At 34.4% G+C, this 13167-nt stretch overlaps 1 protein-coding gene across 1 annotated transcript in view; it reads right to left on the bottom strand.

Moving 5' to 3' along the window:
• LOC128229702 (uncharacterized) overlaps positions 1 to 13167 on the bottom strand; it is a 67530-nt gene that overhangs the window by 32831 nt on the left and 21532 nt on the right. The window contains exon 3 of the mRNA XM_052941504.1: positions 10790 to 12821. Coding sequence (XP_052797464.1) covers positions 10790 to 12821 — 2032 coding nt within the window. The remainder of the gene's footprint in view (positions 1 to 10789; positions 12822 to 13167) is intronic.

The raw sequence follows: 13167 nt of genomic DNA, 5'->3' as shown, positions 1-13167 counted from the left end.
TTCAAAGTAATTTCCCTACAGGAACAAAAACCCCATCTTTGGCAATAAGCCAATTTTATTCCAGGATATGTTTTAAGAAAATGTGACTGACAGTATATTGAACATTAAAAGAGAATGTGTTTTTGAATCAAACAAGACAAAAACTAGTCTAGACTCATGATAAAAACATATTTTTGATATAGATCTAAAACAAAATGCTTCACATTCAGAACTAGAATTTGATTATATTTTCAGAACATTGATGTCAATGAAAACTATTCTGTCAGTGGTTACAGATACTAGTAAAAGATTTACCATTTCTTAAATGGGCTAATTCATTGACACAATGAAAGTATAAGTTACCTTTTTATTTGAGCCACCCAAATGACATTAGCACGAAAAGAACATAATGTGATAACAGGAATATTGGTTAAGTGCACATAAATTATCAATGAAGATGAAAACAGGATTCTGTTATTATTCAATTACAGTCAAAATCTGTTGACTTAAACTCGTCACATTTGTTAAGAAAATTCGAACTACCAAAAATATGAGTAAAACAAAATGATATATAAAAAGTATTTATTTTTTAACAAAAGTTAAGCTTTGTTCTAGTAATATTAAGCATAACTATCTTTAACTAATATAAGAAAAATCAATAAGCTCTGCAGACTTTAACAGTGAATATATTATATATTAAAACTTACCTTCCTCCTTCAGACATCCTTAAACACCTTTTTAGAAAATAATGTTGTTGTTTTTAAAAAAAACATATTCATGTCTTGTACTTCCAAGAAAATTAAATAACGAATGAATGGAATGATACAGAATATGTACAGGATAATGCATGAGCTGTGTAATGCATGTATGTAAGGACAAACGTCTGGTATAAAGTTTTGAGTTTAAAATTGACTGGTTCACTTTATAACAATCAAAAAATATAAATTCATCTCAAATGTGAAAAAATTATTGAATCAAGAATAATTTGAGTTCTAATGTTGATAAATATTCTTAAATGAGACAGAGAATGCTTCATTTGTCCAAAAGTTTATAATAAGAGTTATAAGTTGACGCTATTGACTCGTTTTAAACTTGGATTTACAAAATCCAATTCAAATGAGAATCTGCCACCTGCTGTTTGGTGTTTGTTCATTAACTACAAACTAAAATATGTGATCGAGTTCATGAACATTTTTAGACCTTGTAATGTTGGGCCAGGTAAAGTTATGATCAATTTCTGTCAAATCTATTACTTTTATTATTTTTACTGCAAAACAAACTATCAGCGGAAAATGGTATAAAACTGGAAAAGTGTTCCAATGTGTTATTTTTGGACAATAATATCAAAACAACTGTTTGGTTAGATTAATGTTAATCAAACTATTATGGATAACTTCATTTAAATCATAAAGCCAATTATATAAAAGAGGATAAGTTATCAACTGGTTATTTTTTGGATAATATGCACATATAAATATTTTCATATGCCAATAGCAGTCATGGGTCGTTTAACAGCGGTAGTCAATAAATCGTCACTGAGTGCAAAGAGCAACGACGTTTTGCCTGAAATAAATTAATTGAATAATGTTTTTTTTATTGTTTTGTTGACAATCTGAGATTAATATGCTTGATATCTATTGAAAAAAATACAAGATTATAAACTCCATAAACAGTTCCTTTTTTTTTATTGTATTTCATTCTTAAGCCATGCCAAGTGTTATTTTATTTAACAGTACTGGGTGAGTACCTAAATCGGGACACTTTCGGCACTATTTTTGAAATATCTTTAGTTAGACTTGCACTACAACAGCAAATATTTCCATCAGCATACTAGGATTCAAGACAAATTGGTTGATATAAATGGCATTTTTCAAGATACTACCAATCTGCATGAAAAGTATGTTATTAACCGCACAATTAAGGACTGCCATTTTCGTCATCGGAGTACCTAAATATTGAACAGTTTTAATTTGTTATTTATTTTTATGTATTCTTTTAAAATTATTGCTGCATGATTTGTTCAAGTAAATTAATAATTTATGTTATATCCAGCTTGTTTTTTTTGTCAGTAAAATTTGATGATTTCAGTAAAATACAGGCTGTACCAGTATGCTGTGATTGTGGCAAGAATGAAGTCTTTCCCCCGCGTGCTATGTATTGACATTTGAACATGAAAAACTTTAAATGTTAGCAGTATTTGAAATACTTACAGGAGAATTGTGTTCTTTGGAATTTGTATCTAAGGCAAACGTCTTTATTGATTAAAATAGTAAATAAACTGATCTAAATCAGAAAAAAAACACCTTTTTAATGGGTGTTCCATATTTAGGTACTGTTCCGATTTAGGTACTCACCCAGTACCATGTAACTAGATGCAAAATAATACAAAATGTATTAATTTGATAATTCTGAAAAATTGTCGTGATTGGCGATTATTTAGTCCATCGTTCTGTTTGTCCGATAATCGATAATGAAAATCCGGCCCTTCGCCAATGACAAGCTTGTAATAATTATTGGACAAATTATTGCAAACTAACCTAAACACAACATAAAGTTTTATCGCAACTCATAATGTTTAATAAATGCAGAAAGTAAAAGTGTATGGATGACATATTTACTTATTCATTTATTCATAAAAAAGAATATTCTATATTCTGAATGTTGAAGTGTTTGCAAGAAAACCACAAGGGGATGTCAATGATCATAATTATGTTTTGCAGGCGATAAAAGGCGTAGCAAGCATAAAAGCTAGAGTAATTGGCCTTGCTACACAGATGCACATTATTTTTTGCAACACGCGTTTATAGTTTCATGTCCATATATTGAACGGCTTTAGAGGACTGGTCAAGGTTAATACTTTTGAAAGATACGGACATCAGAAAGGCTTTTATAGTGACAAGCGATATTTATATTTGAACCTTTTTTTTCGGAAAACAGAATACACATTATGCACATGCCTAATTAGAAATTTTGTGTGTAGCATTTTCTGCATTGTTTTGGCCTTTATCATAATGCATACATGTACCTCAGATTTATTCTAATGCACGTGTATATAGTGCAGCTTATTTGTTACGATCCATGCAAAAATCATTATTGATTTATATTCCCATTTCCGTTTGCAAAGTTATCCAATAACAAAATTGAAACTTAAACCCTGAAATGTTTTCTTCTTTACTAAGAAAACAAACAAATAAAACAAACACACACCAAATTAAAATGACTTAATATACACGTTCAGACTATGTGCCGCGTCAAATCTCATTTATAGCCTAGAAAAACTGATATATTAACAATGGGCGTGCAAACCAACTGCAATCAATATTAACGTAAACCATACTACAGGAGTACTGTATTTTTTTCTTTATAAAAGGTTTGTTGTAAAACATGGTTTATGAACACATTTTTATAGATGCAAATAGAGAATGAATGGTAATAGTAACTAATCTAAAAAATGAGCATTTCCATAAGGTGTCTGTAAAGATTTATGACTGAATATTTGAAAAAGAATAAACAAAGTATAGTTCTTTTTCGCTGATGCCGCCTTTTGTCACATCTTACACTGCATAGTTTCACCTGGACATCTCCTTATCCGAAAACAGATAGTCTTTGGTGATTTTGCTGCTTAATCCGGCTAAACCCGTATCCACAAAAATGGTAATAGGCCAGATAAATGCTATTTAACAAGCTATATAACTTTTAAACCGAGAAGCGACATGACAATGTGGTAACCATCACATTAAATGTCCAAAATGGAAAGCGACATGCCAATGCGTTTATACATCCAAAACGGAAAGTGACATGACAATGCCATTAAACTTCTAAAATTGAGCGCGACATGGCAATGCGATTATACTTTCAAAACGGAAAGTGACATTACAATGGTCATTAAATTTCCAAAACAAAAAGCATCATGCCAATCCCATTTAATTAATTCATTAATTAATTAATGCTAAGATTAACGTTTTTGCACGACAATGACACCATAGCAATTACAATGAAGAATAAACAAGTTAAACATGATTTCTGTAGTGTGACTAGACCTCATCATCAATTTAATCTTGTCTTAAAAATGATAAGTGAACATTTCAATACAGTCATTTCCAAACATATGAGGAGATCAAGATATATGGAGCAGACTGACACAATGTATATACTCTGCGACAATGCCATATTCCAAATAACACTCATCTCAATCTCAATCAGATGTCAAGATATTAATTTATGGTTCAAAGCCATTATTACAGACACATTGAAAAACTAAATCATTTTAAGAATTTGCCAAATTATAGTATTCTTTATATCTACGGGTCAAATATATCAGTCTCCAAAAATATCAAAATACTATGGGTCAAACAGGCCACAAATGAAACAATCGTTATTTTCAAACTTCGCATTACTGAACGAAGAGACCAGAAATTTTTTTTCAATAATGACCCGAAGGCATGAGAAGCACAGATGAGGATTGTTTTTATTTGTTTAGCCGGCGACAGAATACCCCGAGCATATTACTTCACTGTTTTTAACCCAAATTATTCCCATGAAGACTTCGATAATACTAGTCATGTGATTAATCATACATATTGTTATTATCTTTTCATGAAATTTCTCCGATAAATTGGAATTAAAAGCGTTTATTTTTCCCCATTTTAGTCCGTCCATGTTGTTAGTGTCATTATGGTTATCAGACATTAATATAAGTTTCTTCACAACCGGGGCTGTCACACTACTTTTATGCCAAAAGTGCTAATAAATTGCAAGAAGATATTTCTGTTAGTTTGACGTGAATATTGTGGCTTCGGATCTGTCAATTTCTAGTCAACAGGTATCAATATTAAATGTTTTTTTTTCTGATAACTGTCTTAATCAGTTTTGAATCTCAATATCTTAAGCAGTTTTTAAGAAAAGTATTATACTGTGTATTGGACGTTAGCATATATAGGACGCAGGCGAAAACATACGTGAAAAGAAACGGGTAAAAAAACATCGATATGACTCAGTGAAAAAAGTCATAACAAGCAGACACCTTATTTGTTCTGAGTAATTTTATTGAATCGTGAAAATGGCAAAGGTTATAAAATATTAGTGTTGGATAAAGGTTCAAGTTTGACTATCTATAATCGGTAAATAACAGATTATCGATTGTACAATCGGATAACAACAATATCTTAATTTTATTTTTGTTCTTTTACAAAAAATAATAATTGTTAACTATGCTTATTTGATGTGTATGTGTGGAGTGATTTTGTGCTGTTGTTGCTTCCGGCCATAATGTTAACGATAACACCTGAAGACTTCCAATGTATAAGATAATGAATCCAAAGGGGAAAAGTGGTACACATAAGCCGAACGCAAATGACAAGAGGAAAGATGAAAAACAACCTTGCGGATGAATCGATGATCGATTATGACCAAATAAAATCGATTGTCGCCGTTATCAGGTCCTATCAATCAATTTTAGATTATAATCTTCAGGTATTACAAACACGTGCTATAACATGTAAGATAGAAAAGGTTCTTCACACCTTCAAACATTGGCAGTGCACAATTATGCCATTTGACAATTGTACTAACTTCAATCTATCGTACAATAACGAAACTTTTGAATGATGAAACTTTGTTTATTCAGACTCACCCGAGTAATGATATGTGTACACGATTTTACACTGCCGAAATAACTAAATCCATCAATCTTGTCCCTTTGAAAATAAAAATTATAAACAAAAATGTAAAAAAAAAGGTATCAAACTATACACTTAAATCATTTGCAACAGAAATTATTTTCATTTTAATAATTCAATGGAAATACACTATAAATGCCGTTAACTTACGCATATTTTTCTGTGTCCTTGCCAGGGCCTGTGCTGCTTCTTCCTTTGTCTTTCTGTTGGGGTCAAAGGAGCTGCCATCTTAAAACCCTGTCAGTTTGCCATGAGTTTAATGGACATGCGTTTTAATGTGACATGTTAATGTTACATCGAAGGATAATGAGTTTAAGGAACATGATCGGCAACAGTAGGAGGAAATGTAAGCAATGTTATCGACTATTTCAGGGCATTGTTGTTAACTATTCCCGTGACAATCACATCTAATAAAGTTAAAAGTCATTCTCTTGAAAGAGTATTTGGTTCAGTCTTGTCACTATTTCCAAAGACATATTCATCTTATATGCCCTTGAGAAATAGATTTGTGTTGCTTTTGTATATTTTTTGTATCTTAATTTTTGACTTGACTGAACTAAACCTGTTGACAAACCAACTTTTAAGTGTAATGCGCAGTCTGTTTGGACAATTACGATATTACTTTTTAAGGACTTGTCATAAATAACCCACTATTTAAAAATAATTAACACGCATTATTAAAAACTTAATGGCTTGATTAATATAAAAATCATTTTGCCTTATCAAATAACGAAAATGCTGGAAAAAAGTGTTGATTGGAATCCAAATATTTCGTTAGCAGTAATATTTGAAAAAATCAACAGTAACAACAGATGGTTTTTATTGACTCTCTTCACACTTTTACACTATATGCACAATTATATGATCTAAATTAGTGTCAGAAAGGTACTTACACTAGGACAGTAAAGCAATTACGGATGTGTTCAATAAAAACCAAACAATCATGACAATTACAACCAATCATGACAACAACTTTTGCTGACAAATTGGACAAATAAGCCTCTTTATTTGCCATTAAATGAGCAATATCTACATACGTTCGCACTTAAAACAATATTTACGATCACATTTGGCGCAAAGTATATGTGTTTCAATTTTAAGTTTATCTCTTAGCTTACAGTTTCGGCTAAGAAACTAGTATGATTTCTCCCTATTTTGGGCATAATGTTGCAATCGCATGTATCATCCCCATTAAAACTCACTATCTATAAAGATTATGGATGAATTTTAAATTGAAATCGCAGGCCATAAACAAACCATGACACGCAAGAAGTAGGATTCGCCTTCCTTTCAATGTAGATTCAATACATTTGTTCTAACCGTTGCAAAATCCATACCGCCAGGATTAAATTATTCACAACTCCAGAAAACATCATAAGGTACAAACGAGTGTAAACACATTATTGCTATCGAAAGGCTGTTTGCATGACATTCCATAAAACCTACAACCTTCTTTACAATGATACAATAAGGAGATAAAAGGGTCTGACGGTGCAATGGAGGCTTTTCTCCATCAATGCTTCAACTATCTCGTTAATGGCTCTTAGTCAAACTTCAATAACCTTAAATCTGTATAAACTTTACACAGCGCAAAACGCTAATTGTGTTTTATTTCATCATCTTTCTGTTTTCTATTTTCACATGAAATCAACTACAATCCTTTAATGAAACAGGAATCAGTCTGTTTGCCAAATTGGCAAATTCTCTCTCTTTAGATGTGTGTCCTTTTTGGCCAATTAAATAAGAACAGTATGGAAATGCTCAAATTACACACAATATGAAAACCGTATCCTTGGATTTATTGTGCAGGTAGGGTAGAGTTGAAATGGCATTCTAACGTTGAGTACAGGTAGTAAATCTAATGTAGAGTACATGTAGTACAACTATGCAACATACATGTGGTACATTTATGAAGAGTACATACAGTACATCTACGTGAAATACACTTACAGCATCTATGTGAAGTACAAATATTACATCTAATGTAAAGTAAATGTAATACATCTATGTACAGTGCATCTAGTACATCTATGTAGGGTACATGTACTATATATCTTTGAAGTACATATACTACGTCTAATATAACATGTAGAACATATATTTACAGTGCATGTAGTAAATCTATGTAGAGTACATGTAGTACAAGTATGTAGAAAACATGTAGAACATCTATGTAGAGAACATGTAGAACATCTTTGTAAATTGCATGTAATACATCTATGTAGAGTATATTTAGAACATATATATAGAGTACATACAGTACATCTATGTAGTTTAAATATTATATATTTTACATTGATTGTTCAGAAAGTTATAATAACTGATACAAGGTCACTCTCGTTGGTACGATTTTGCGCGAGGTTATGTTCTTGTGGTGTAGGGGAAAAACCGGAGTACCCGGAGAAGACCCACGTGTGTGACTTGGTGACCACTATCCAAATTCACATGTGCCCAGGAGGGAATCGGACCCGGGTTGGTTTGGAGAGATGCTAATAGAGAAATGCGCTAACCACTAAGCTATCCGGACACAATATATGTAGAGTGCATGTAGAACATCAATAATGCAGGGTTCATTTAATACATATATGTAGAACACATACAGTATACCTAATGTAGAGTAAATGTAGTACATGTAGTACATCTATATAAAGTGCATGTAGTACATCTATAAAGAGTACCTGTAGTACATATGTATAGCCTGCATGTAGTACACCTATAAAGAGTGAATGTAGTACATTTATGTAGAGTGCATTGAGTACAGTTATGTAGAGAACATGTCTACGTAGAGTACATGTAGTACATATATGTAGACACATGTACTAGTATATCTTTATGGAAACATTTACTAGTACATCGTTGTAGAAACATATACTAGTACATCTGTGTATGAACTTAAATTTATACATCTATGTATAAACATGTACTTGTATATCATTGTAGAAACATAAACAAGTACATAAGTACATACATGTAGAAACATATACCAGTTCATATATGTAGAAACATATACTTATACATCTATGTAGAAACATAAACTAGTATATCTATGTAGAACATATACTTATACATATATGTATAAACATATACTTATACATCTATGTAGAAACATATACTAGTACATCTATGTAGAAACATATACTTATACATCTATGTATAAACATATACTAGTACATCTATGTAGAAACATATACTTATACATCTATGTAGAAACATATACTAGTACATCTATGTAGAAACATATACATATACATCTATGTATAAACATATACTAGTACATCTATGTAGAAACATATACATATACATATATGTAGAAACATATACTTATACATCTATGTAGAAACATAAACTAGTACATCTATGTAGAAACATATACTTATACATCTATGTATAAACATATACTTATACATCTATGTAGAAACATATACTAGTACATCTATGTAGAAACATATACTAGTACATATTTGTAAAAACATCGCCTAGTACATTAATGTAGAAATGAGTCATCTGACATCTACTTGTACATTATATGTAGAGTACATCTATAAAGAGTACATTGTTCCTATTTTGGATATTCTTCCGTGTCTCGAATGGTGGTAACATAATGAATAATTTGACCCAGTATATTACACCTATCTTTTTTAACCATTTATGTACATATCTTCAGAGAAAATCACACAAACTAAGAGAAAAAAGCATTAATCAGACATTTTCTGTCATACTTTTTCCTGGCCGGAATTTACTTATAACCAATCTATGCAACATCATATGAGGGCTATTCATGATCTAACTAAAATATATAGCATAAAACAAATGGCTGGTATTGAGGACGATAAAGGCCCACTAAAAATGCTGATAACAATTAATTGACTAACTATCTGTTGGCATTGCTTTAATTTTATATATGTTTATGCAAGTGTAGAAGGTGGTGGTATACTCAACTCTTCTCAGGGTTCTACTGTTTATTACCAGTATGTATAAATAACCAGTATGTAGAAAGAAACCAGTATGTAGAAAGAACCTATAAATATAATATATACGAAAATATAATATAATACAATAAGCAAATGTTTAAAATACATTATACAAGGTACGATACAATGGCCACGTGTTTGAACAAAATAGAAGCAAATACAAAACGGGTTTAATTATTATTTAGATATTAATTAATACAAACGAACGACTAATAGTAATCTATGTAATTATATATAATAACTCACCAGGCTGTGAAACGATACAATCGTTTAAATAAGATTCAGACAGTTATGTTGAAACCGAATGTATAAAAACTATATACGGACAACTTTGCAGTTGTGCGTTTAGGTTGGGAATGGTTAGAGAAACCTAGAAAATTAGTAAGGGCGGTGGGATAAAAATAGGAGAGCCAATGAAACTGTTAGTTAAATATAAATATACCCGTTTGACCACTTTCATACATAACCTCATACACTCATTTACATAAACATGAGACTCACATGGACAAACAAGTGACAATAACAAACAGGACAGTTGGGGTGGAGTTATAATTGAAATTGGCCTATTCTACACACTCCCCTCTTAGTTGAAAATGTCTCCGACATTCCTAAATGAAAAATTTTATTAAGAGGAGTGTTAACATAAAGATAAAAGTTGATGAACCTGGTGTTACCTGAAAATTCATAAAAAGGGCTTCACACTGAAAAAATAATCTATCAATGTTAAACATAATATTTCTAAAAGATGAACATCTAATATGACATGAAAGGGAAATCACGTCAAGTGAAAAATATATGAAAACGATAATGAGAAAATCATTCCTCACTGAAAAAGATGTATAGGTGAAAATTATTTTGCAACAATAAACACATACAAAACATAATAAATGATACTGATCCCATCGTAGGGTTGTCAGGCCTACGATCAGCACCACTGCCCAGTATCTGCCAAGAAATACATATATATGTGAAAACCATATGTAACTTAGCACAAAGCAAGAAAGATAAAAACAGTATAAAAACGAAATAAACACAATTGCAGCAATGAAATATCAATGGCTTCAGCACTGCAACAAAACATACCACTGTGTTCAGAATTAGAATAGTAGAAAACACTAAATATATATAACTACGTCTTCCGCTATCTGTGAAGATACCCACTCTCCGTACCGCTCTGGAGGACGCCTGGTACGCCTCGGCCTGGGAGTAGGCACCGGCGGGGTCACTGAAATAGAAGAGGGGACAAGAGAGGGGGCATTGGGACTATTTAGTGAGTTTATGGGGGATTGAATGGAGCGACGTGATGGAAAAGAAGCAGAAGATGGGGTATTGCCATAACTGACGCTTGTGGGTGGTTCAGGAGCGGGTTGATGGCCTCTTCGTTGTGGAATGATGTAGACGGAAGTCTCAGATGAGCTGGAATCTGCGTCATACTCAGATGATGGTGACGGTGGAGGACGGGATGTTCTAGTCCGCTTCTTGGGGACAGGAGTGACGGTGACGTCTTCCGGTTCCGGAATGGAGATAAACGGCAACAACATGTTTCGATGTAGGGTACGTATGGGACCTTTTCCGGTTTCCAACTGGACCTTGAAGATCGGCTGATCTGGAAAGGGGATCGCAATTATGGAGTATGGATCCTTCTCCCATTTGTCTGCCAACTTCTGGCGACCTTGCAAATTGACTTTCCGGACAAGAACTACATCACCGACAGAAAGTTTATTCTCCCGAACTCGCTTGTCATACTGGACCTTGTTCTGATTGGCACGTTTCTTCGCCGCTTCACCAGCAACACGGTAGGCGTATTGGAGACGCTCTTGGAGGCGAGAAACATATGACGTATGGGACTTGGCACCTTCATTGCCAGGAGAAGTACCTAGAAAAGCATCGACAGAAAGACGGGGATGCCACCCAAACATGAGAAAGTGAGGGGAATAGCCCGTAGAACTGGATTTGGTGGCGTTGTATGCCTGAACCAAAGCGGGAACAAACTCCTTCCAATTACCCTTATGATCATCACTCAGTGTCCCTAGCATCCGCATGAGCGTGCGGTTAAAGCGTTCCGCAGATGGATTACCGATGGGATGAAAGGGAGTAGTACGGGTCTTCCGGACACCTGCGATGCGACACAGCTCTTTGATGACCCGGCTCTCGAAATTGCGACCTTGATCTGAATGTAGCTGTTCGGGAAAAGAGTAATGGACAATGAATTGCTCGTAAAGAGCCCGCGCAGTGGTGACAGCTTTCTGGTTTTTGCAGGGAATAGCTTTGGCATACCGAGTAAAGTGATCGGTAATGACCAGAACATCTTCATATCCACCTTTCGACCTATCCAGCTTTAGAAAGTCAATACAGACAAGCTGCATCGGTCTCGAGGTTTCAATGGGAACAAGGTTAGCCCTCGGAACAACTGGGGTCTTACGACAAACACATGCACGACAGGAAGAAATACGACGGTCGAAATCAGACTCCATGCCAGGCCAGTAGAAACGCTGACGAGCGAGCCAAAGAGATTTCTCCTTGCCAGGATGACCAACGTCATCGTGAACACCACGAAAAGCTAAAGTTCTGTGAAAAGAAGGAATGACAAGCTGCTGGACTTCATCACCATCCAAAGAGGCGGTTCTAAATAAGACACCATTATCTAGCGAAAGACGCGACAAGTCACGAAGTAGGGATTTGACATCTTTCGACGTCTCCTCCCCCCTCGGACGAGAACCGGAATGTAGGATGGAAATGACCTTGGAAATGTCAGGATCGTTGGACTGTTCTGCCTTCCAATCTACAGGATTGATTGCTGGAACAGGAGGAACAACATCTTCACTGGCCAGGTGAGGAGCCGTTACACCAGACAAACATTCAACCGGAGAAACTGAAACAGAAACGCCAAGACAAACAGCTTTGATCTCTTCTGAGAACAGATGGGGCTTACGGCTTAGTCCGTCACAATCTGAATTAAGTTTGCCTGACTTATATACAATATCAAAATCATATGCAGACAAAGCTGCAACCCAACGATGACCTGTAGCGTCTAACTTTGCAGATGACAATATGTAGGTCAAGGGGTTGTTGTCAGTCGTGACTTCAAATTTGTTTCCGTACAAATAGTCGTGAAACTTGTCGGTCACTGCCCACTTGAGCGCGAGGAATTCTAATTTGTGGGCGGGATAATTACGCTCACTACGACGAAGACCTAAAGGGTGAAAATGGGCGCTCTAGAGCAAATATAGTTATAAAATACACAAGGGCTGGGCAGGGTGGGGGATTTGAATGGGGGTATACCGCTCCAATAATGGTGGAGTGCCGCGCGGCGTTGGACGACGTCTGGCTGCTCTTCTGGCGGACAGAGCCTTACAACTTTCCCACTACACCATGTCTCGGATTGACAGCAGCCTGGCTTACTGGTCCGCGTCGGGGAGCCATTTGTAGAAGGTGGTGGTATACTCAACTCTTCTCAGGGTTCTACTGTTTATTACCAGTATGTATAAATAACCAGTATGTAGAAAGAAACCAGTATGTAGAAAGAACCTATAAATATA

Source organism: Mya arenaria, chromosome 4, assembly GCF_026914265.1.
Source record: "Mya arenaria isolate MELC-2E11 chromosome 4, ASM2691426v1".
NCBI lineage: Eukaryota > Metazoa > Mollusca > Bivalvia > Myida > Myidae > Mya > Mya arenaria.
Note: the sequence above shows the minus strand (reverse complement) of the source record. Positions and strands in the feature narration are given on the sequence as shown.